Source organism: Limulus polyphemus, unplaced genomic scaffold, assembly GCF_000517525.1.
Source record: "Limulus polyphemus unplaced genomic scaffold, Limulus_polyphemus-2.1.2 Scaffold6396, whole genome shotgun sequence".
Taxonomy (NCBI): domain Eukaryota; kingdom Metazoa; phylum Arthropoda; class Merostomata; order Xiphosura; family Limulidae; genus Limulus; species Limulus polyphemus.
This window is the reverse complement of record NW_013672006.1, coordinates 19,609-43,756: the sequence shown is the minus strand read 5'-3', so window position 1 is coordinate 43,756 and position 24,148 is coordinate 19,609. Positions and strand designations below refer to the sequence as shown.

Genomic DNA, 24,148 nt, shown 5'->3' with positions numbered 1-24,148 from the left:
TTATGGAGTCCAGTGATGGGTAACCTTTCCCATGTAGGTCATCAGCATAGGCATCAGTATACTCAGAGGGACACCCTTTTCAAGCCTTGAACTTGGCTTAATGTGAGCTCAGTTACCACTGGAATGAATCACAAGCACAACTTCTTCATGACCATATTCCAGTCCCATAACTGCACCTCACTGAAGTACTTGAAGATGTCAAGGGCTAGACCATCCAATCCCTTCTTCATACCTCAAACCCGGCTCAATGTACAGCTCAGTTTTCCATTAAGATGAACCAATGACACAACTTGTCAATAACTGTATTCCAGTCCCATAGCTGCACCTGGCTTAAGTGATTGATGGTGTAAGGGCTGGACCATCTAAGCTTGGGGTCAGGCATTGTCTGTTCCTGAGTCCATCCATTTCAGGCAGTGATTTACCCAAATTGCCCATTGAAGTGGTCAACATCCTGCACTACTATTCCCTTAAATGTTGCAGTGGATCTGCTTCACCTCTCTTGCCAGTAACCTTGATCTTGAGGTGCGTCTCTCTCCTTTGAACTCTAAGCCTGACCATTCTTACTGCTGGGGATAGTGGGCTGATGTATGAACCCATGCTCTCAGATGACTGTTAGATTCCTGCTTCCAGATCACAGAATGGCAAGTTACCTGTTAAAGCTCACCTATCAGTTCTCCATTTCTCTAGAATTCTCCTAAAACTGTGGTCACTGTGGTAGTATACCTCCCTGCCTGTGGAATCTCAAAACTGCCACACAGTTTGCCACTTTCACCTGCTTGTAAATGTATGGTTTTACTGGGGAAAAAGGTGTATTCTAAGATCTCAAAGTTAAGAGTTAAAGTTCCATCAAGTTATAAGTCTTTATCAAGTTGTTTAAAATCTCTAGAATAAATGTTGAAAACTCTTCAATTTACTCTTATCTCTATTCTTCTTCTATTTCTGTTCAGCTATTCAGCTACCTATTTTTGTACCAAACTGTTACAGACAGAAAACCTGGCACTATATATAGAACAATAAAGCCAGTTTGCCTATGACATACACACCATCCATGTGTCTTAAAATCACTCTCACTTAATTAAAAGGGCTGTTATATTCCTGGCGCATCATTTGTATTGCCAATAGAAAATATCACCAGTGCTTTCTATAGAGAATGCACTACATTATATTAATCCTTTCCAAGAGAGAGCACGCATGATGCCCTAATTGACTGACCCAGTTCCATGGGAAGAAATGAATGCTTTCTCGACTAACTTTCTATAGTAGGAGCTAAATATATTCCGTATGCTCAAGTATTTTAAAAATTATACTTATTAATTAATTGATTGCAACTGTTATTCTCCATATATTTTTAAATAGTTAGCTAGTTAACATCACTTACACAAATAATCTAAGTTACCTTCATCTTTGAAACTGATTTCACTGTTTTAATTTCTCCATTCTGAATATCAACATTAAAATAGTCACTATTTTCATGACTAAACTACACTGTTCAGCTACTTAATTGAATTCCATTTTTATTTTACTGATTCTTAATAGATTTCAGCATACTCATTTTATCAAAATTTACCAAATTCACTAAAAACTCAGATTTTACTATTTTTAATGACACAATATACTTGTCACATTTCTCACTATTAGCTACCTTGTTTCTTTATCTTCAAATATAGATTCCTTTTGTTCATCATTGGCCAGGTTCTGGACTACCAACTCTGCAAACACACCTTTCTTCTTCATAAGCTCATCATAGCTGCCTGATTCTTCAACACTGCCATCTCTCATAACCACTATGTGATCTACTTCTGGTAGCACTGACAAGTTGTGAGTGACTAGAAGTCGAGTCTGTAAGATAGTAATGATCAGCAGTTTGTACATAAAAAAACATTTTGAACTGAAATGCTGACAATATAATTATATTCATATTTTTACTTTGTTAATACTTTATTGATAAATTTCTTTATGGTTTTATCTTTTGTAATATGGTATCTAGTGACTTAAACTTTACTTTTGATAGTTTGGTGAACAGATACTGTCTCAGTTTAGGAATTTATTTTCTTCTGCATTACTCATATTGAAAATACTGGGCACATCCTACAGGTAGGCAAGCCGAGAATGCTATCTGAGAGTTCATGGTTTGTGTCCCATCATTTTAATAATGAACTCCACACTTTGGGGCCATGGGTGCTCTATAATAGAAATTGTCAAATTCCATTATTCAGTAAGACAAGAGTTGGCAGTGGATGTTGTTGAATAACTGTAAACACATTCCACATAATCTATCAGTTGAAAACTAGTGATTGCCAAGAATTTCTTCTGTGCGTAGCTTTGCCTGGAAATGTTAAAAACCAAATAAACATAATATATAATATGTAGAATATTCCTAAAAAAACACACATAACTTACCTTTTGTTGTAGCAGCCCTTTAGGTCCAATAACATGTCTGAAGATGTGTTTAGCAACATGGGAATCTACAGCACTTAAAGGATCATCTAATAGATAAACATCTGTGTTTTGGTATACAGCACGGGCCAGGCTGATTCTCTGCTTCTGTCCTCCACTTAGATTTACTCCCTAGATTATAGAGAAGAACTATTTGCTGAAGTATTAAAAAATATTTTATTCTTTTTTCAATATTTTTTGAAAATCTAACAGACACATACAAATTAAAAAGCACTTATGAAAAAGTGGCAAGAACAATAATAAGAAAATAAGTATACGTTCAAGAAAATTAAATAAGCTGAATACTGAGCTAATTTTGAAAAATGAATAAAATGGGAAAAAAAAAGCATATTTTTTTAACATTATGACCTTCCACACTAAGATTGGCTGTTTTACTGCTATTCCTGAAACAATAACTTATTTTTCGTTGGGATATTGAGTTAATATTTTACCATAAAAATCAACAAATCTCAAATACAGCCTGTTACCTTTTCTCCAATTTCTGTTAGGTCACCACCAGGTAGCATGGATAAATCTGACCTTAGAGAGCAGGCATCTAACAACTCCTGATAACATTTGTTGTTCAAGGAAGATTTTAAAAGTATGTTTTGCCTAACAGTACAATTCTGTATCCATGCTTGCTGAGGAACATATGCAACAGATCCCTAAAATTAGGAAAACACTACTGCACACACACATAAAAATCTCAAATTTATTCAACACATCTATATGAAATTATACACCGGAGAAAATAAAAAACTATGTATATGAAAGAAAGATAAATTATCCAATATTTTGGCTTGATAATATTATATGACTTTGTATAGAAAATTTGAGTACATTCTGCTAAAAATAATAGAAATAAGAGATTTCAAATTCAACATTAATATGTATTTGACCAAATCACTGATCAAATTTTCTCTCTTTCACTCAATTTATTCTAATCAAGTAAACATAAAAGAGGAAACTGCAAATATAAAAGAGGATAAAAGTTAAGATTTTCCTAAATTGAAAATGTATCTCCAATAATACTTACCTCTACTCACATTTACAGCTATTACTCGACCTCCAGGGTTTCTTCTTTGCCCATCTAAGCATTGGTCTGATTTTTTTCCCATTTGCTCCAGTTTTTTATACCCCACTCAACTGCCCTTTGTGATATTTATCTCATGATATTCTCCACCTCTGTCAATGTGCCATCTATTGTGGTACTGTATATACAAGCACCTCATTCAGATAATTTTATCTTTTTCGACACTGACACCATCTTAGTCTCTAACACTGGCTCTTAGTGGGGAGGAAGGGCAGGAGAATGTTAGGTGAGGTAAGTATTATTGGAAATACATTTTCAATTTAGAAAAATGTTAACTTCCAAAACATACTTACCTCTGCTGACACTTATAGCTAGAATCCCACATTGATAAGGTGGAGGGGCCGGTGAGGGCATTATTCATACAGAAAGCATCTGCATAGATCATGTGTGTGCCAATAGAAGATTGGCACCCTAGTGGGGGAACCGCACTACATCCAGAACAGGTATGCTGTTCACCCTGAACTTTGTTCCTGTAAACAGATAGCCGAGATTCTACTACTCGGGGTTGGAATTAAGGGGTCTTGGTTCCTATATCACACATTGGTGCTAGGGCAATTGGACCTCAATGTGATAGATAATACTATATTAGTGAGTGGATCCCATCCTGAAGCCACAGAGTGATACATTCCAAACCAATAAATCATGACAAGAAAGTAAGCAACATGGAAGTGGACAGACCTTCTCTTCCAACTGAAGAAGCTCGAAATGCAACACCCCAGGCTCAGAATGAGGGGGATCATGTATGCCTTAGCAAACAAAGGAACAGAACTCATCCAATCTGGAATTATGAACAACATCTTCACTCCCCAACCAAGCGGGCAAGGTACATTCCACTTGAAACAACTGTGCTCAACCAAGGACCCAGAATGAGACCACTCTGCATTCGGAATTACAAGGAGATAGTAGACATCCTTCCAAGAACAATATACTGACCCAATATTGACCAAAAAGAAGGGTCATGCACACCCCAACCAGATAGCCGACCATCAAATCTGAAATGATATTACAAGTAGGCTTCTGCGTAGGCTGGTGCCACACCTACCGACATCTGAGAAAAATATCCAGGGACCCAGGTAGGAGTGCCTCCAACTTTGCCCTCTGCTCCAAGAGTGGAAGAATTCACTTTAACACTCTAGAGGAAAAACCTTTGTCCACCACTCCAGTGACTGGAAACTGGGTGTAGTAAGGACTCCCTATCTCCACTAGTACAATCTTGGAGAATAATGCACACTGGCGAGTCCTGAGGAACAGTGCTCTGGAAACAGTGCAACAGGTGAAAGAAGTTTTCTAAAGTTTTAAAAGCAAACCAACATCAACTTATTCAATATGGGCAGGATCCTTTTATACTTAACTGATGATAGTACATGAGTAGTGGTCCATCATAGAACAATAATACCACCTGGTCAGCTCCTAGGTGGTCTTATGGAACACCTCATTTTCACAGAGCCTGTTGCAACATATACAGAGTATATTCAGTTGGTTTGATAAAAGCACACCTGTCAGGGTAACAGTCACCACAGAGTCCGATCCCATGAAAAAAAGGTAAGGGACACTGAAATTTAGAAATAAAAATACTCACCACTCTGGATAGTGTAGCAGAAATGGTGAAGATAGAGACAGGGGGTAGACAAAAACCCTCAGATGGAGAGATGGCCAGATCATGCAAATAAAGTGAGATAAAGGTATTGGGGGAAATTCACATACCAGTCCACACCATGACCTCCAGCGAGCAAATCGACAGAACCACTAACAACATAGAAATGTGACAAATCTGATTAAACATGATTCACAGAAGATTCCTCACCTTCAAAGAGAGCCTAGAATAAAAACTGTTGTCTTGTGTCTCTAAAGGTATTAGTGCAGGTTATAAGACCTTCAAGATCCTCACTGAACGTGACCAAGGTTGAAATCCGATTGGAAACAGAAAGAAAGAGTGAGCAGATGAATAAGAGAAATGGACTGAACCCCTTTTCTGTCTGACAGTGTGTTGAATAAGAAGAACTGGTCTAAGGACAAAGAGAATGAGAAAGTAGTCTGTGGACAAACAATGCTAATCACTCCAACTGGTGATGTCCGTAGGTCAGCAGCCATAAAAAATAAACCTGCAGTTAAAGGGGATACATAGCATACAGGTATGGAGACAAAATGCATAATGTAACTGTAATATACCTGGTAGTTATCTGGAATAGTCATTTGGGACCAAGTACCCAAAGCAACTTGGGAAATATGGAGAGAATTGGGGACTAAAAAAATATGTAGTTGTGATAACTGAATGGTAGTCGATAAGGCTGCCATAAACAAGGTGATTGTGGAAGATGCAAAAACCTCTGCCAAAGAGCCAGGTCAAAAAACGAGTTATGGTTGGCACTACTGATTGAAATGGGTTCTACCTACTCTTAATACACCATTGCTGATATGAAAGTCATTACCATCAATAAATGTGCCATCGAACTAAGCAGCCTTTGAAATTAAACCCTGATGTCATAGGAAAGACAACATATTGTCTGTACCAGAATCTTGAGCTTCTGGATAGCCGGATGTTCCATATCAGATCATGGCTGCCTCTACAGAGAGAGAGAGCCTAAAAAGAAGAGGAAGAGTTGGACACATCAGAAGGGACCACAGAAGCTGAAACCCGTGGGTAGCAGCCAATCTGGTGCTATGAATGGGGCTTGACAATGGGTTGGAACTAATCATACTTAGCACCATGGGTAACATAGGAAGTAGAGCAAATGCTTAGAGTTTTAATCCCATCCTGTTCTGACAGAATGCCCGAAGATGAGTTACTGGAAACTATATTGCTAGTAGTTGGGTGATCCAATGAGAGGTCAACCCACCATTTAGAGTGGTAAAATGAAAGCTAATCCAACAGAACCTTGTGATGCAACAGGTATTCTGTCAGGAGAGTGCATTCGGATTGAGACAATTGACATGCTATGACAGGCATCCCCATACAACATGTAAAGATAGCAGGGTGATAAGACAGAAAAGGTCCTGAAAATGGAAGTCCAAAATTCGAAAACAAGGATCCCCAGGCCACGTGCCTCCTTGATAAGAAACACAAAACACCACCATGGAATTGTCAGAGTGAAGCTTGACGATTTACCCCTTAATAAGCCCAGGTCATGAGGCATTGCCCATTGGAAAGCATTGTGTAGGGAATCCTCTTTGTCCATGCATAGACCCCTGACGTTTGGTATATGCACCCTATCCCTGAAGCAAGGCCTTCATGAAGAGCTGGAACTATGGACAAGGTGGCAGTAGAGGAACCTATATTGTATTAGTGTCCCGACTTAACAACCCCTCAAGATCAAAGATTGATCCTGACTAAGGAAACTGGGGAAACCAGTGAATCAATGTTTATGATCTCCTGGTTGCATAAAGACCAATAAAAGGCTTGGTTGTGTTCTTGTCCCAAATGCATGAGGGAATCGAGTAATGTCCACATTCCCAGAATAGATAGGACCATCTGCTCAGTGGGAGAAGGAGAGGTGAGTAAGAATTTTGCATCCTATTGTATAGTGTTGAGCCCGACTGAGAGACGTGATGAAAAATAAAAAATACCCAGACTGATGACATATTGAATTAGAGCAAGAATAGATGTCTCAGTCCTGAAAAGGAAGCCTGCCTTGGTTGAATATGAAAGTAGAATCAGGATGTGATGTTCTGACAATTGAAGAGATGGTGCCAGCAGTAACCAGTCATTCATAGATGGTGTGTGAACAGTAAAATGGAATGAAGGTGATGAGAAAAAAGCTTGTACAATATGGCAGAACCCATGTGAAGCCTATGCCAGTCCAAACGTAAAAATACAAACCCAAAACTACAGTGCCTGACCCTTGTGCACAAGAAATGCCAAAAGTGGTAAGACACCATTGCTATGGCAAAGCACAGATAGGAACCGACTACAACCAACTTGGACACTTAAAATCCCAGTGAAAAATTAACACAGATTGAGGAATGAGTAATTTGTAAATTTTGAAGAATCTAGGAATTGATATAGACAAGAGAGATTGATGATTGGACACCAATCTCCTGTCTGCATAGGCCCAACAACAGTCAGAAATATAAACTCTGAAGAAGTAGCATGACTCTCTCACCACCCCCAGACCAACCAAACACAGGTCACCTTAGAACAAAGTCTGTCTTAGAACTCCAAAATTCGTGGAGCAGATGTACTATTTGAGAGTCGTAAAATGTTTCCATGTGGCAGTGGAAGACTAAATCACAAAGTTACAACATTGTGTTGGATAAGGCCTAACTGTTACTTCACGTAACTGAGAAGGAAACCTTCCAGCATGAACCACAAGATGCGTGTTGAAGAAATATAACTAAAAATTTGCTCCCAGTCATTTCAGTAATGTGCAGACTCAAAAGCAACTGGGAAAAGCCCAAACCATTACATATTCAAAGAACCAACAGAAGAAAAACAAATCAAAGATTGCTTATTCCAAAGTGGCCTCCTTTTCAGTTTTCATAGGTCATTTAAAGACTGTTGATTACATGATTGGAACAGAATTTTGTGAAGTAAAGTTGTTTTGCTAGAGAAAAGCAACTTTGAGCCATTTGCCATGTCCACCCTAGGGAATCGAACCCTAAACCCCAGCACTTGGAGTCTGTAAACTTACCGCTGTCCCAAAGGGAGACTACAAATCCAACAGGAAAAAGCAAATCTAAAGTCTCTTCAAAATGTTGAGGTTCACCCTTAAATGCAGCCTCAGAGTCCTCCGAACCACCACAGAACCAAATATGTCTCTAATACACTACAAAAATGATCACTGACAGTTTCACTCGCATTGATCACTATCATCATCTTTTTTCTTAGTAGTATATGAAAACATACTTAGAACAGTATGAACTAATCATCTTACTTTCGGGAATGAGTTTTAAATACAACATACACAAGAACAGTTTCTTAATTTAGTAATTATAGAGATATCCAGGAATAATAAATTAAAACAATATGGACATACAATTAAGAAATGTCTCTATCAAAATCTACCAAATTTATAAGATCCATTTATTTACAACAAGAGTTAATATCAGCTAATACCAATAACATTCAAGTAAAACAAAACAAGCTAGATGTAGTGAAGAATTATAAAATAAACCAATACAATATTTGGAACTGTGTGTGTTGAAGTTTTTCACTTTTGGTATTTTAAAAGTAAGCTTTTAATGACTTCATAATATATGTCACCCAATAAGCAAAATAAGTTATTTATGAAATTGTTTTTGTAAGATGCATTGGAGGAAAAGCCCAAACACAAAAATTTTAATTTCAATTAACTTCAAGGTATACAACAGCTGTAACAGATTTTCAGGAGAGCATATTAGTGTGAACAGAACACTGAATATGGGTGTAAAAAAATGCTGTTCAGTACATAAATTTTAATATTTAGCAGTGTACTGGAGGTTTGCAAATAGAAAACTTTTATGTTTCTCTCTAGAGAAGAAAAGGTCTGCTACAGGGAATTTCTCAAAAAATAACTTAACAGAACAAACATTTTCTTTTCACCTTCAGGCATTATTTGCTTCAAAATATAGCATTCAGATAATACAGCACAAGCTGTCAAGTCAACAGCAAAAATTTATGAACATAATAAGCAGCTTCCATGTATACAGCCCCAAAATAGTAAAGATCACTGAAGCTGTGACTATGTGTATACATGAATTTTAAACTTACACTTAAACTGTATCAACAAATTCAAAATTTCTGTATTTTCACAAAACAATATCAGATATCTGATCCTGAGCATATTTCAGGTAACCAATGTAAAAACCAAAAGCACTTATTCATTTAATATATTACATAGTAAGGTATAAGTTTAAATCATTTTATTACAATAAATCACAACTATGTTTGTAGCCTCTACTAATACAACTAAATTTCTATCTACAACTATTTGCATGTATATATGTCATATATGGTAGTGCTTAGTACTGATTGAATGCAGCAGCCTTTTTTTTTGGCCCATCACTGGGTTGAAAATCAAAAGGCTGCTGCATTCAATGTATTACTCTATAATGCTTACAAATAACTGCTAAAGTTGAGTTATAGCCTTATTTGAGCACCTAATTCCCATTATTGAGTGTTTCACAGCTTGTGAGAACTCCCAGTATCATTTAAAAGTGTTGCTAAAGTGGTGAACTGAGAACCAGCTAAAGAGCCAAAGTGTTCATCTTTCTTTTTTATTCTCCCATGCTAGCTACAAAAATGTGTGAAGTTTTCGCAATGGCTTTAGTATGACAGAAAAGCATTTTAAGAGCACTTGGGAACAGGCTATCACTAAGCACTATAGTACTTAGTATTTAGGGATGTGCTGAGAAAATAATGGCCACCGCATTCAATCTATTACTCTATGATGCTTACAAATAACTGCTAAAGTTGAATAATAGCCTTATTTGAGCACCTAATTGTCATTATCAACTATTTCACAGCTTGATAACAGTAATATTATTCTGTTCTTCTAATACATGTATTTTTGTGGGGAAATAATAAAAAGGAAAACTACTATATACTTAGCAGTGAGCTGAGCTTATAAGCATATATTATTTCCATGTTTCCTAAATAACAGTTTCATTAATGGTTGCTAGATGAAGGCGAAAACTTCTTATATAATAACTGTTGTGACATACTTTTAATTGCACAAACATATCTGCCAAAACAATTTCAGTAAAAATACATAAATAAAGAATAATCTAAATGAATATTAAAAGTATCAAGGGGATCAAGTATTTATGCAACTGACAGATGTGTGTTCATGTTATTTGTGTCCAAGTATAAAAACACCAATTTCTTACTTATCAAAACAGTACGTTTTTATCAGTCTACTTTTTCTTCAAATTTACAGTAGTGCCAAGCCTGGCAGCTGTGCATGTAAGCGTTGTATCATACTTCATGATCTGGGATCTATATAATGTTCTCCCTATTAATCAATATGACCCTAGCATGTGGTGGAGTCAATTGTTTGTACATACAGTGAGTTGGGGTGAAGCTGGAAGGTGTGGGTTCTATAAACATCCTTTTAATGCCGATCCCGCAATCTGGGGTACTTGTAAAAATAAAACAAATGTTTATTTATCAACCTATTTCAAGCAAATTGTTAAAAAATAAATAAAGGGGAAACAAGTAATAAATTTTTTTTGTAAAAATTAAGTATGATGTAGGGGTAGCAATGCCAAAAGTGAATACACAAAACCATATAAAAACCCCTACATAAGTAGCCAATCTTACAAGCATATGGTTATTAGCTACTGTAATACTATATAGCATTATTCAGTTTAAATGCTTTTATTCAAACCTGAATTCATACAACTGACAGGAATTCACATTTAGTTGTAGTTAAGCTATTTTTGGAAAGAGTTGGCTATTTCTGTAGTGATTTTTGTATGGCTTTGTGTATTCATTCCTACCTTGTTTCTGTACTTTTTCACATTGCCATCCTTACATCATACTTAATTTTTGTAATTTTTTTTTATTATTTGTATGCTATTTTAATAATGTAAATCTATAACATTTACAAGCTCAGCTGAATAGTTATACTGAACTTAAGAAATGCATCATAAACTAAGCTACTATTAACAAAATAGTGAAAAATAAATATTTAGAAGAAGCATCCTGCCAAATATGCATTAACGAACATTAGAAAATCCATTGTGAATGATACCTGTTCCCAACACAAACATCACTATTATGTAAGAAATACATTAATTTTAACTGTGTCAAAAATAAGTTGTAAAAAGTTTAAAAATGGACAAAGAACTACAGAAAAGGTTAACTTTGCAATTAGGGAAAAGCAGTGTTGAATAATATTTCCTTGAAGTTAAGGCTATTAAAGCCTTACAGCTTGTAATTCTTTCTCAACAAAGCATACAAAAATAATGATTAATCTTACAGTTGGTTGGTCCTGAAAACTTGTATAATTTGCCCAACAAGATCAACAAAAGGAAATATTAATGTTCAGAAAAATATTTACAGCAAGTAGTTAGGATTAAAATTTTGAAAACTATTTAGGTATTAGAGTATTAAAATTTCTTTTTAAATAAATCATAAACAGGGATAAATTAATGGTTTTATACAGTACAAATATTTTTCTATGTATACAGATATAAAAAATATTTTTGATAAATTATAAACATCAGTTACTTAACTTTCTTAGTCTTAGATATGGAACAATTAATATTTGTTTTAAGTCAGGTTTAGATATTGTTTTACTTAAAAACAATTTTATAAAAAATGCTTAATTTTTTCAAAACACAGTTAAGTACAAAAATTGATACTCATGTTACTAAAAGAAATGGGATAATTATTATGATCTAAATCACTGAATATCATAACAATCACAAATTAATAAACTTCATGTGAATAATTCATATTTTAGATTCCTAAGTAATTTAACAAAAGATGATTTATATACCCCAAGACATTTTATTGTACACATAAACATAAGTTTTGATGGATCATACAAGTTGTTACACTTTCCAAAAGTAGTGATTACTTACTCTAAGGTTGACATTCATACAAGCAGTGTACTTTACCAAAGGTAAACAACAGTTATGACTAACCTTAAGGATTATGGATCCTAGCAGTGTACATGTATACCTTTTCTTACAAAGAAGACAACAATGATCACTAATGTAAAGTTAATGGACACAATCTGATAATTTGCATATAAGACAGATAATTACTAACATTCAGGTTTATGAATCCTGTCAACTTATACATCTCTCCCAACAAGGCTAACAACAGAGATGACTTCCCAGTTCCCACCTGACCTACAACAGCTACCAACTGTCCTTTCTTTACATGCAGTCTAATGTCCTTCAAAATAGGGTCAGAGCTCCTTGACCAGCTTAATGAAGTGTCATCCATGCTAATGGCTTCATCTTCTATAGAAACAAAAAATACCTTCCAGTGTCAAAAAATGCTTAACTATTCTTAATTTTTTATTCAAACATAAATGTAAAAGTACAAAGTTACACAACGAGCTATCTGTGCTCTGTCACTGGGAAGGGCATGTAAAAGCTAAAAAAACCCACAAACATGAGACTTAAATCATTATTTTAATACATTTATACTAATTTAAATGTTTTAGAGGGTGTAGGATGTCATGATATGGAAACATTTGTTGTAAGCAGAAAACAAGTACAATATAAATAGAGAAAATCCATGTACATGTGGTACAAATAATCTACAATAAAAAATAGTATCTTACAATATGCAAGATATTTTTTGTGCATACATTTGTGTTAAAAGAAGGGAACTGCTATACCAACTGAGCTAAAGGATTCACCCAACAGCACTTGCCAGTAAGTCACTGTTTTATAATAACTCAAAGTACTAAAGTAGTATTCCCAAGTAATATGCTCTAATCTTACTAAAAAAAAAACAGTATAGCTACACAAGCATTTCATAAGTACAATATGTTGTTTTAATTTGTTCATTAGCAAGAGGGCATAATTAGCCTAGAAAATTCTAAGTTGACATCAAATTTACTGGCAAATTCAAAGCTAGATTCTAAATTTATGACAGATGTTTCAAAAGTAGTGGGGTTGAAATGTAGTCAAGAATATAGTTAAGAGAGTGTAGTTATTTCAAAATAGTGAGTTGAATAAGTCAATGTGTTTTCATGAAGTATTTGTATTTATGTTTGCTATTGCACTATTGAGTTACTTTGCACAAGTAAGTTGATTAGTTTTATGTTAGTTAGCATCATTTGTAAGATAGGCCTACAACAATTTATGACAGTGTACAAATGTTCAAGCTTGTAGTAACATTAAAGGAGGAAATAAACTACATAACTTGTTTTAGTTCATGTGGACTAGACTTTGAATTATTTTTATTGGATAATTTAAAAGAACTCACCAACGAGTGAACAATGATACAACAAATGCTTAATCAGAAACAAAACAGCATGATTTTTTACATCATTCAAATATAAAAGTTAATTTATAAAAGTTCAGAAAAGTTAAAAATTATAAGCATCTGTTTCTTGAATAATTCAAAGTATTTAAAAAGAGTGAATGATTGTTGAAATGTTTAGTACTGGGAATTGCAATAAGTTTTAGCTAAGAAGCAATTTTTTTTTTAATTATGTTGTTTACTATAGTTTTCCTTTTAGAGGCAGTAAGGTACTCAAGTTAGTTAATGAATTTAGCTTTCTTTAAGTGGCAGGCAGAGTTTTCCTTGTATACAACTTGTTTGGGTCTCTTACAGGAAAAGTTGCCTTTAATTAATGAGTTAAATTGTTCTTGTCAATGAATCAGGCAATAGCAGTGGGAAGTCTCACCCTTAGTCTGTACTGCCTGTTAGCTATTTGAGGTAACAATAACCAATTATGATCTTTCATATGCTAAACATGTTCATATGCTGACATGTTTAAGTTAATGTTTCGAGCTTGAGAGATCCGTTTTAGGTGTTTTTTCACTTTTGAGTAAGTGCTGTAAAGCTCTTGATGGTGCTTCAATGTTGTGTTTACATTTGCCATAAGAAAATAAGTCTTAAATTGCTTCACATTAATTAAGTGTGAAGCATTTGTTCCATATGTAATTAGGGTCATTTGCTAAGTAATGTTATTTTGGTGAAGCCCCCAGTGGCATAGTGGTAAGTCTGCAGAAAAACTCTACTAGGAAATGGGTTTTTTAAAACTTGTGGGGGCCCAGCACAGATAGCCCATTCTCTATCTTTGTGCTTAGGTAAAAACAAAAAACATTTTGGTGAAATCTTGGATTTTACATAGTCGTTTAAACTTTGCTGCACCATAACTTTAATGAGCTTAAATTGGGGCTGTTTTCTTTTGGTATTTTTATTTGTTCTTGTTTAATTTACAGAGGAATGACATACACTAGCAAGAGCAGTTTCTGTCATTTAAGCTTTCATTGTAGCTCTTGTTAGTCCTACAATCTTCATTTTAAACTATGTGCAGATCACTTGGCCTATTGTTAATTGTTTTGTATAGTAGTGTATTGTTAATTATGATTAAGTATTATTTTCTTTGTTGATTTGAGTATTGTCTTTTTCTCCACAACCGATCTATTGCAACTTGAAGGGAAATAAATCTCAAAGCCTGAGATGTGAGAACATCCTATTATTAGTGGTCCTAACTTTTTAGTCTGCTGGTAAATCTGAGAGATACCACAGTGTAGAAGAGAAGAGAGAAAAACTGCTATTGTGATCAAAGGACCTCATGGTTATGAGTGTAAAATACACATGGGTAAGGTGAAAAAATCACAAGCAAGTAAGAATTCAGGAAGCAAACCAAGCCCATTGCAAAAATGTCATTTTCCATACCATGGGAATGTGTAGAGGAATAATGATCTACTGGTTGAGGCAACTTTATAACTGAACAGCATGTTCTGATCAAGGAGAAGCCCTCTTCTGGATCTGAAACTTTCCACATTGCTGCAAAGGTCCCTTTCAGGAAAGATTTCAGGGAATTAAGGAACAAAAGCTACCTGGAGTAACCAGAGGGCCTTACAAAGGTCTTCCCCTGAGGCTAAGCCTTGAAAATGGAGTCAGTGCATCAGATGGTCATTGGAAAAGTAGTGAGCAAGCTAGGGAGCCTGATACCCAGTGGGGCAATCTTTATGGAAACCTTTGTCAAATGTCACCTAGAGAACAAAAGCTTCAAATGGTGGATAAGCTCCACCACCAAGTTGTTTCACAAACAGGCAAAACAGCAAGCACATGCTGATGCTGAAATTGTCACTTGGTAGGCTAGAGAGCCACTCTGAAAGTAGACACTGATAGCTGAGCCAAGATATCTTTAAAGTCCACCAATAGGAGTTGATTTGCCAGAGAGTGAGACATTGTGTCTTCAGAAATAAATCAATGATCATTGGGAGACTTGGGAGGTTTTCTTTGAGGGGAGGTATCCAGTCCTACTGAGTTGGATGGTTGTTAGGTGTTTTATGATGCAAAGCAACTAGGCTATCTGTGCCAAAGAACCAATAAAAATGCTATAAAAAAAATACAATACAATGTAAAAACAAGTTAAAACTAAACACTGCCAAAAATTAGGTAAAGAACTAAATAGAAGTAAAAAGACCAATGGCCTGCAAAAAACTAAAAACACAATCAAGTTGGACAATGTCGCCATTACCAATGACACCGTCCAACATCAGAGTTAAACCCTTAGAAAAGGCATGTTTTAAATGGTGCTGCCACTGAAACTCGTAACAAGAGCAAAAAATTAAAATGTGGGCAGTTGGGACTTGAGTGTCACGGAGCCCACACATTGGCAGATCAGTGCCACATAAAAAAAAACAATGGGTAAAAAATACTGCGATCAATGCATAGCCTACACAAGACAACTTCCTCCCTCCAATTCTTATGGAAACTAGATGGCCAAAGAACAACCACAGGTTTCATCTGGAAAAGCTTGTTATGAATTTGTTCACCCTAAATAGACTGCCAACTGGTGCAAAGCTAGGTCCTGATCACAGGATCATAGTCTATATAGGGGAAGGGCATGGCTGTGACAACAGCAGTGCAGATGGACTTAGCTGCAGTGTTAGCAAGCTCATTCCCACAAATACCAACATGGTCAAGTATTCAGAAAAACTGGATAGAAAAAGAAGACAGTGGAATGTGGACCAGTCATTTCTGAATATTGAGGAGAACAAGATGAGAACTTACATTAAGCGATTCCAATACTTCCAATCAGGAGTATCCACCTTCCTCAGAAGATTCAAAGATAGGTCATGGGTGGAGATAGTAATGAGCCATGGTAGGATCATCAAACTGAGCAGCACCATATAATGACAGACCCAATTCAGCCAGCTATGCCTGGATACAAAGGCCAAAAGGAGGAATGGCAGACCATCTATTCCTAAAGGGCACAGCCATCAAGGAAGGAAGACACAGCCCCAGGTGGGATGCTGTAGTAAAGATTAAAGCTTGGTAGCATATTGTGAAGAAAGTTGCAAACATCAGAGGTGAAGAATAGGACTCAGTGTACAAACTATGGACTGGTGAAGTACAGAAAGCCCCTGCTGATAAACAGGGTCCAATATATTCAAGGCAGAGAGCCTAGAAGAACCATAGACCAGAGACTCGTAGTCCAGCTTGGATCATGTAAGGACATGACGGATCTTGAGCATGGAACATCTATCAATTTTTCAAGAGGTGGAAGAGAAGACAAAAAGGATGTTTAGTGCCTTTGTACACTTGAAATGAAGCTGCTTAATATGAGAAATGAAAGCAAGCTTACGATCAAAGATGAGCCCCAAAAACTTTGCCTCAGGAACCATGGGAAGAACAACACTACCAAAACGGAGCTCAGGATCAGGGTGTAAACCCTGCTGGAGGCAAAAAGGAACATAAACGGTTTTAAAAGAAGAGAAAGTGAAACTGTTTGCTGTGGCCCACCCCAACAAGCAAGTGAGAGAAGTCTGAAGCTGCCATTCAATAAGCCTTGTGTTCAACGATTGACAAGAAATGTGAAAGTCATTGACATAGAGGCCATTTGCAATAGTAGGAGGAAGTTGTTTAGTGATAGCATTGATCTTGATACTGAAAAGTGTGACACTCAAGACACAGCCCTGCAATGCCAGGAGTGACGAGGCTAAAGGTGGCCACTATGGAGTGTTCATTGCACGATGAAAGGAATCTGCTGGCAGCAGCCATCATGGGCCTAAAAGTATGAGTAATCCAACCCAACCCAATGCTGACCTCAGAGTTCTAAAAAACAGTCTAAAACAAGCAGGGTGCTGGAAGGCTACCTGGATGGTTTCCATTCATTGGGTAGGGCTATTCAGTAGGGTCAGCCAGTGCCTTCTCTGAATGCTGACAAAATCATGTTATGGTTGTTGGCTGCAGGGGCACATCAATGCAAATTGACCACATCTGGCATGGAAGCAACATGGATGGAGACTTCCATCAATACCAACTGCACAGCAAATGCAAGAAGGCTGGTAGTGAGCTGATGTGCCTGCACATATGCTTGACAGTGAAATGGACTTCTTGGTGGTGACATGTGTTTCTAGAATTCTAGTGGATATCACCATGTATCAGGCCATTAAACATGCACTTTATTCTGGCAGTAGCAGATTGTAAATAGAAGGAGAGGCACATCTCTGACTGCATCTGAGCTCCATGAACCATAAGATAAAATTGTGGTTGCACACCTAAGATCTGGGATTGACATACTATGAATGGATGTTCTGCAGAAGCTCTCAAATAATTTTGCCTGCACAATACACTGTGTTTCAGTGCAAAATCTGCCCAATGGCAGTGCAAACATAACTGGTGCAGTGTGCCACTCATATGTATCTAGCAGAGGGAATTATGGTAACTCTGAATATGAAGACACGATCATGTACGTTGATGCTATGCAATGTGCTCATAGAACTAATTTGTGACTTCTGTATGGCAAGAAGACATATGTAGTATTGGTTGTGACACCCCCCCACAAAGAATGATCATCAATGTAAAGGTGACTGAAATTAGTTGTGATGCTAGGGTGTCATCTGTTGCATTGTGTACAAAAATTCATACTCAGCTTCCAGTCCATCAGACTGCTGGTTGAAGATTGCAGTAACAATCTAGATTCAAATCAGCACCAGAATCTTGGTAACTTGCTGGTTAAGCACATTAATGCATTTGTTGGATCTAATGGCTGACTGGATACAACAACTATTACTTGTAATCACACTGATGAAGGCCTTGCGAGTCCTACTAAACAACTACCTCACCAGATTCCCTGGAGTACTAGGGAAATAGTTAATAATGAGATAACTTGGATATTAAATGATAGTAAATGGTCTTCTCCAGTGATAATTCTAGGGAAGAATGATGATGTAGCCACAGGTTCTGTGGTTATTTCTGTAAGATGAATGCTGTGAAAAGTGTTGATGCCTTCCTGTTGCTGCAGATAAGTAATTGTCTGCATGCACTGAAAAGTGCTCAATGGATCAACAATTTAGACTTGGCATCTAGACACTAGTAAATTGAGCTGGATGAGAAGAGCAGAGTCAAAACTGCTTTCAGCACTTGAGATAGGTTGAGTTATGCCCTTCATACTGCATCCAGCTCTTTTGAAAGATTGGTAGAGCTAACACTTAAAGGTCTGCTAAGGGAAAGATGCTTAGTATATGTGGAGGACATGTTGGTGTTTGGCTGCATGTTTGAATCTGCTGATACGTGCTCTTTTACATACATCAGCAGAGTTTCTCAATCACATCATGAGTAGAGATGACATTGCAATCGACCCTGTAAAATTGCAGTGGTTCAAAACTGGCCTTGACCTGGGATAAAAGATTCAAAGCATATTATCGATGTTTTTGGCCAATTTTTTAAAGTTAAAAGTGGCCTTGCTGAAATGCTATGTACTTACTGAAAATAGTTTTCATCAGAAGTGCAGAGAAATCAAATCTGACATTTCAGTTTATAGCACATGACCAAGTGTAGAGATAGTTTTGAAGGACTGGCAGATCTACTAATACGTGAACAGTTCATGATCATGTGCTCCACTGACATGTCACTGTTCCTAAAGGAGAGAGCACTGAAAGATGTGGAGAAGATGATCAAGCTGGCAGAACAGTATATGGAAGCCCATGGAGGAAGTATAAGTGGCAAGTTCAAGAATAATCAGTTAAAGTCGAAACCAAAAGTGGCTGACCAGAAGTCAACACCCAAAAGGGAGAAGAGATGCTAGGCTTGTCTTAAAATGAGACACCAGCGAGCAACAGCAGAAATTCTAACATAAAGCAGCAAGAGTTTTCTACAAAAATGGTGCTGGCAAGGAACAAAACAAGAGTGAATGTCTTCATGGATGCTGCTGCCAGAAGAAACAGAATAGAGACAACTCATTAGTTCACCACAAGAAGGAAGTGTTATCAACATGTTTAAACAGTGCATTATTGATGATCAGCTCAAGTTAGCAAACAGGCCAACAGTGCCAGTGGTGATTGGAGAATGTGACAAACATTGGGAAGTGCCAATGAACCACAAAATGTCGGGGACGAGAAAGTGAAATTCCTACAAGACATTGGGTGCAGTAGTAAGAACCAGTCTAGTATCTGATGACCAGATAACAGGCAAGGTACGTTTGTGTCTACTGATTGATGGAACAGTGAGAAAGTGGATACCATGTGGGAGACCATGAGTATGAAGTCACCCATCTATGACTTGGTGATTGAAAATGTACTAGGTAGTCTCCCTTCTGTTTGGTTCCTCCAAACATAAGGGAGTTTGATGAGACATCTGCAGTCACCACAAGAGCTCAAGAACGGAAGATACAAAAAGATGGGCAGAACATGGAAAATAAATGGAGAAGTGACTGAGAGTGACATGTAGGAAGGAATCTGATACATCAACTATGGCCAACAGCACAAAAGGTGAAAAAGAGGAAAACAATTTGGACAGAAGCTGAATAACATCAGTTCAGCTCAAAGGGAGAAAGGAAAACCATTGAAGACATCTGGGCAGAGATAGGAAGCCAAATGAATAATAATACACAAGAAGGAAGGAAGGAGTACAGTAAGAAGGAACATAATCCAACTCAATGAGTCCTGACAGCAGGGGAAAAAAGTACAGAGGGATAGGGCATAAGAAGTAGAACAGGCCAAGCAGACACAGAGAAGAGAATAAACATCCACAAAAACACATCTGAAGCATGAAGAAGTGCTTCAGCTAAAAGGCAGAGTTAGGAGAGGGGATACAGGAGGGAAAAGACGAAAATGCAAATGTGAGGGGACAAGCCATTTAGACATGAAAATGGATACATTATGAAAAGGAAACAGTATAAATAAAAAAAAACATGAGAAAAACAAGGTAAATCCCAAAGTCATGGAGTAAAACACGACAAATAGTAACAAACATAGGCAAAAGATAAGGAAAGGAACATACCTGAGAATGAAATCCAGAAGTGATTAGAAGGTTAAGATCATCTCACGAATGGAAGATACTACCCAAAATCAGGTTAAGGTAGTAAACCAATAGATTATTTCCAACTGAAGCAAAACAAATTAAGTTAATGTGACAGGAGTAGGAGGCCCACAAACCATGTGATAATCCACAACATGTTGACCAATGGCTGCAATATCCCTGACAATTAATGAGCCTCCAGAACTCATAATTGAAATAAGGCCTAAGTGTGAACAACGTCATTCACTTACAACTAAGTACAAGTCACTGTGCTTTGAGAATTCATGATAAGAATTAACGTTTTTGAAACAAAAGCCAAAGAAAATGAAAACCCAAATTTCATTAATGATGAAAATCTCAATAAATAGAACTCATATGAGAAATTTAAACATGTCCATTCAATACAATGACAAAGACAAGAATGAAGTTACCACGAGTACAAGTGCACAGGGAAAGTTATTGCACCTGAAGGTGTGTCACCCTCCTACTGATAGAGGGCTTTTGTTGCATGATGATGTCATCAAGCACCATTGCAATTCACTTGAAATCAAGTGAAATTAGGTAGGAGTTCCCTCAAGGCTATTAGCATGCAAAAATCTCTAGCAGACCCACAAGGAAGGTAGTTAAACTGTCTGCAGAGGTGAGTCATTATCTCAGAATACCTAAGATGCATGGAAGCACATCCAGCTCTTGGATAAGCTGAAATCACATGTTACAGAGGAACCTCTAGTTCTTTAGTTGGCCTAGCTATTGGAGGTCGGATCCAATGAATCTGAGAAAGTTGAGGCTGTCAGTGAGCATATCAGCTTAGTTAATGAGGATGAAGAAGATGTAAGTACTTGTCTGGCCATCTTTGATGAAACAGCAAAAGAGAAGTTAGAGAACACCAGCAGTTAGCTGAATCACCAATGACAAATACCTTGTCAGTATTGCTGTGATTAAAACCACTTACCAACCAGATAAGATAGTCATTACTTTGCATGAACAATGACCTAAAGTAAGTAGTGTTCCTTGCTTTATGAGCTATCAGGTAGTGATATCCAGTGATATACTACTACTTGATCATACCAGCTAGTATGGTCATTTGGTTGAGAAACTGATAAATGAAATGGAGTTGCACACTCTTGCTTTCTAAGTACTCATACGATTTTCCAAGTGAAAATTGCTACCCTTATTGGAGTAGCAGCAGTTCTTCTGAACCTACTGTGAGGTTTCTTCTGTATACCCTTATCAGAGTAGTGGTAGTTCTGAACCTGCTATGGGGTTTCTTGTGTACCTACATTAGAGTAATGCAGTTTTTTTTTAACCTGCTGTAGGGTATACCCAATTTAGAGTAGCAGTGATCATTGCAAACCTGCTGTGGATCTCTCTTGTATGTAACAGCAAGGGAAGTCACTGATCATGCCACTTACGACTGAAAGAGCTTAGCAGCTCTTACTTTTTGAGCCCAAACTGTTAATGAAGATACTATATATTGTATTCATTGTAAAGTCACCATTCATGTGTAGTTAGGATAGCTATTTGGTCGAGATGCGAATGACTGAAATGGGTGTATGCCTACCCTTCCCTTATTTATGATGCCCAAGTGATTTTCCAAGTGAAGATTGTCACCTTTATCGGAGTTGCAACAATTCAGCTGAAAGAACCATTGGATTCTCTAAAGTGTGAAGACTGTACTGTGGGTGTAACTTCCATGTAAAATGAGGGGCTTGTGTTCATCACAAGTGTATTGGTGTGCAACATAATGGAACATAATTGTTACATACAGAATTTGAGCTTAATTGTAGTTCAGATAAATTCTGCCACAGTGTGTTTTCAAGCCGAAAAAATCTGTTGAGTATTATCACTTACAGCTGGCACCAGATTACAACTGTCAGAAGACAATTTATGAAAGTAGCCTGCATTGGTTACTATGGTAATGGTGCACTTAACTCAGACAATCTATCAGATAACACTAGGGTATTGACATGTGAGTATGTTGGTGGTTTACATGCATGAAAACCTACATATACAATAACATACATGAAATATTACACAAAGTCATTCATATGTGCTGGCCAACACAAAGTGAATCAAAACAATATCAAGAACATATGTAAAGAGCAACCCATGACTGAAAAGACAAACATTTAAACAGGATGTTGAGGTTGTGTATGAAAGTAGCTGAATACTAATCTGATATGCTTTAATCAAATAAGCAGTGACACTGTTGGTTTTTATTAATACAAGAATGAGGGCCTGGCATAGCCATGTTGGTTAGGGAGCTTGACTCGCAATCTGAGAGTTGCGGGTTCGAATCCCCATCCCACCAAACATACTCGCCCTTTCAGCCGTGGGGCCTTATAATGTAACGGTCAATCCCAATATTCACTGGTAAAAGAGTAGCCCAAAAGTTGGTGGAGGGTGGTGATGACTAGCTGCCCTCCCTCTAATCTTTCACTGCTAAATTAGGAACGGCTAGTTCAGATAGCCCTTGTGTAGCTTTGTGCAAAATTCACAAACAAACAAGAATGAGATTATTTCACTTTTATGCTAAAATGTTCTGCTGGTAATGAGATTTGCCAGAAGGGATAAAAGTAACATAGGCTCCCACCATACCTGCACTGTGTTTTGTATTTTGACCAGTAGTTTTTCAGTTGTGCAGCACTGAAATGCAAATGAGTAATGTGAAATTATGTGTGAAAATTGAAATTAAAAAACAGTATGTCTGAGCATGATGACTGTAAAATTGAGGTAATCCAATGTTTTATTTGTTACGTGGAAATATTATGATCATGCTTAACGAAATAATTTTAATAACTATGAATATATTCTTAACATAAATCAGTACAATTCTAGTTCTGCATGGAAATTTAGGTTGTGATGGTGGGATCAAGATATGACATCTCTGTAAGAGGTGACTATTTTCATTTGAGGTGAGCTTGTTGCTGCCCAAAGCCAACCAGGGAGAGAGACACAGATGATGACAAATAATCACAGGTGGAGAAATCAGGTTAACACATTTAATGTTTGATCTGTATTAATCACTACTGTGCATACTCTCACATTTCTTTCCTTCTGATTTTGGACTCTGTTAGAAAACAACAGACAGTGATGGAGGAAAAGCAATGGGGTACAAGATAGCTGCAGACCATCATGATGCTTGTGACTTCCTTAAAAGCAGCTACAGTTTTAAAGTGCAATTGCCAAAATCAGGCAGTCAAGGGGACTGTACTAAATCAATGAGAATGGTCAACACAAGGTAGAAAGTGCATCAGATCCTCTTGGAGCTGATACAAATTCAAAAGACTCTTGCAAAAGCCAAAGACATTATCTGCCAGACTACCACAGCATGCCAGAAGTCCAGAGCTGAATTGAAGGACTTACTATTAGTGTTACTTTGGGTGAGTTGCTCTATTTTTTCCACTCATACTGTACATTATTGAATAATTGTATATATATATATACCTGTGTGTGTTTAAAAAACGATAAGCTCTTGGGCCAGATAAGGATGTTAAAGATTGGATATGTGAGCCACATACTACTATTTTTTGTCAGTCTTGAATAGTGGGCAGGTACCAGAGGGTTGGAAGTTAGCTAATGTAACTCCTCTTTTCAAGGGAGGTGATAAAAATTGCCCATTAGGCTTACATCAGTTGTGGGAAAAGTTTTTGAAAGTTTGTTAAAAGATGCCTTGCAAAGTCATTTAACAAAGTTTAGAATTTTATTGGATAGTCAACATGGTTTTACTAAGGGAAGTTCTTACCTTA

The 24,148-nt window shown here is 36.9% G+C and overlaps 1 protein-coding gene across 1 annotated transcript in view; it reads right to left on the bottom strand.

Moving 5' to 3' along the window:
* Positions 1–1,642: 1,642 nt before the first annotated feature.
* Positions 1,643–24,148, bottom strand: part of LOC106473677 (canalicular multispecific organic anion transporter 2-like) — a gene marked incomplete at its 3' end in the record, with an annotated part of 36,805 nt that continues 14,299 nt past the window's right edge. The window contains exons 4-7 of the mRNA XM_022402078.1: positions 12,225–12,421; positions 2,925–3,101; positions 2,401–2,568; positions 1,643–1,839 (exon numbers count right to left, since the gene is read on the bottom strand). Coding sequence (XP_022257786.1) covers positions 1,643–1,839; positions 2,401–2,568; positions 2,925–3,101; positions 12,225–12,421 — 739 coding nt within the window. The remainder of the gene's footprint in view (positions 1,840–2,400; positions 2,569–2,924; positions 3,102–12,224; positions 12,422–24,148) is intronic.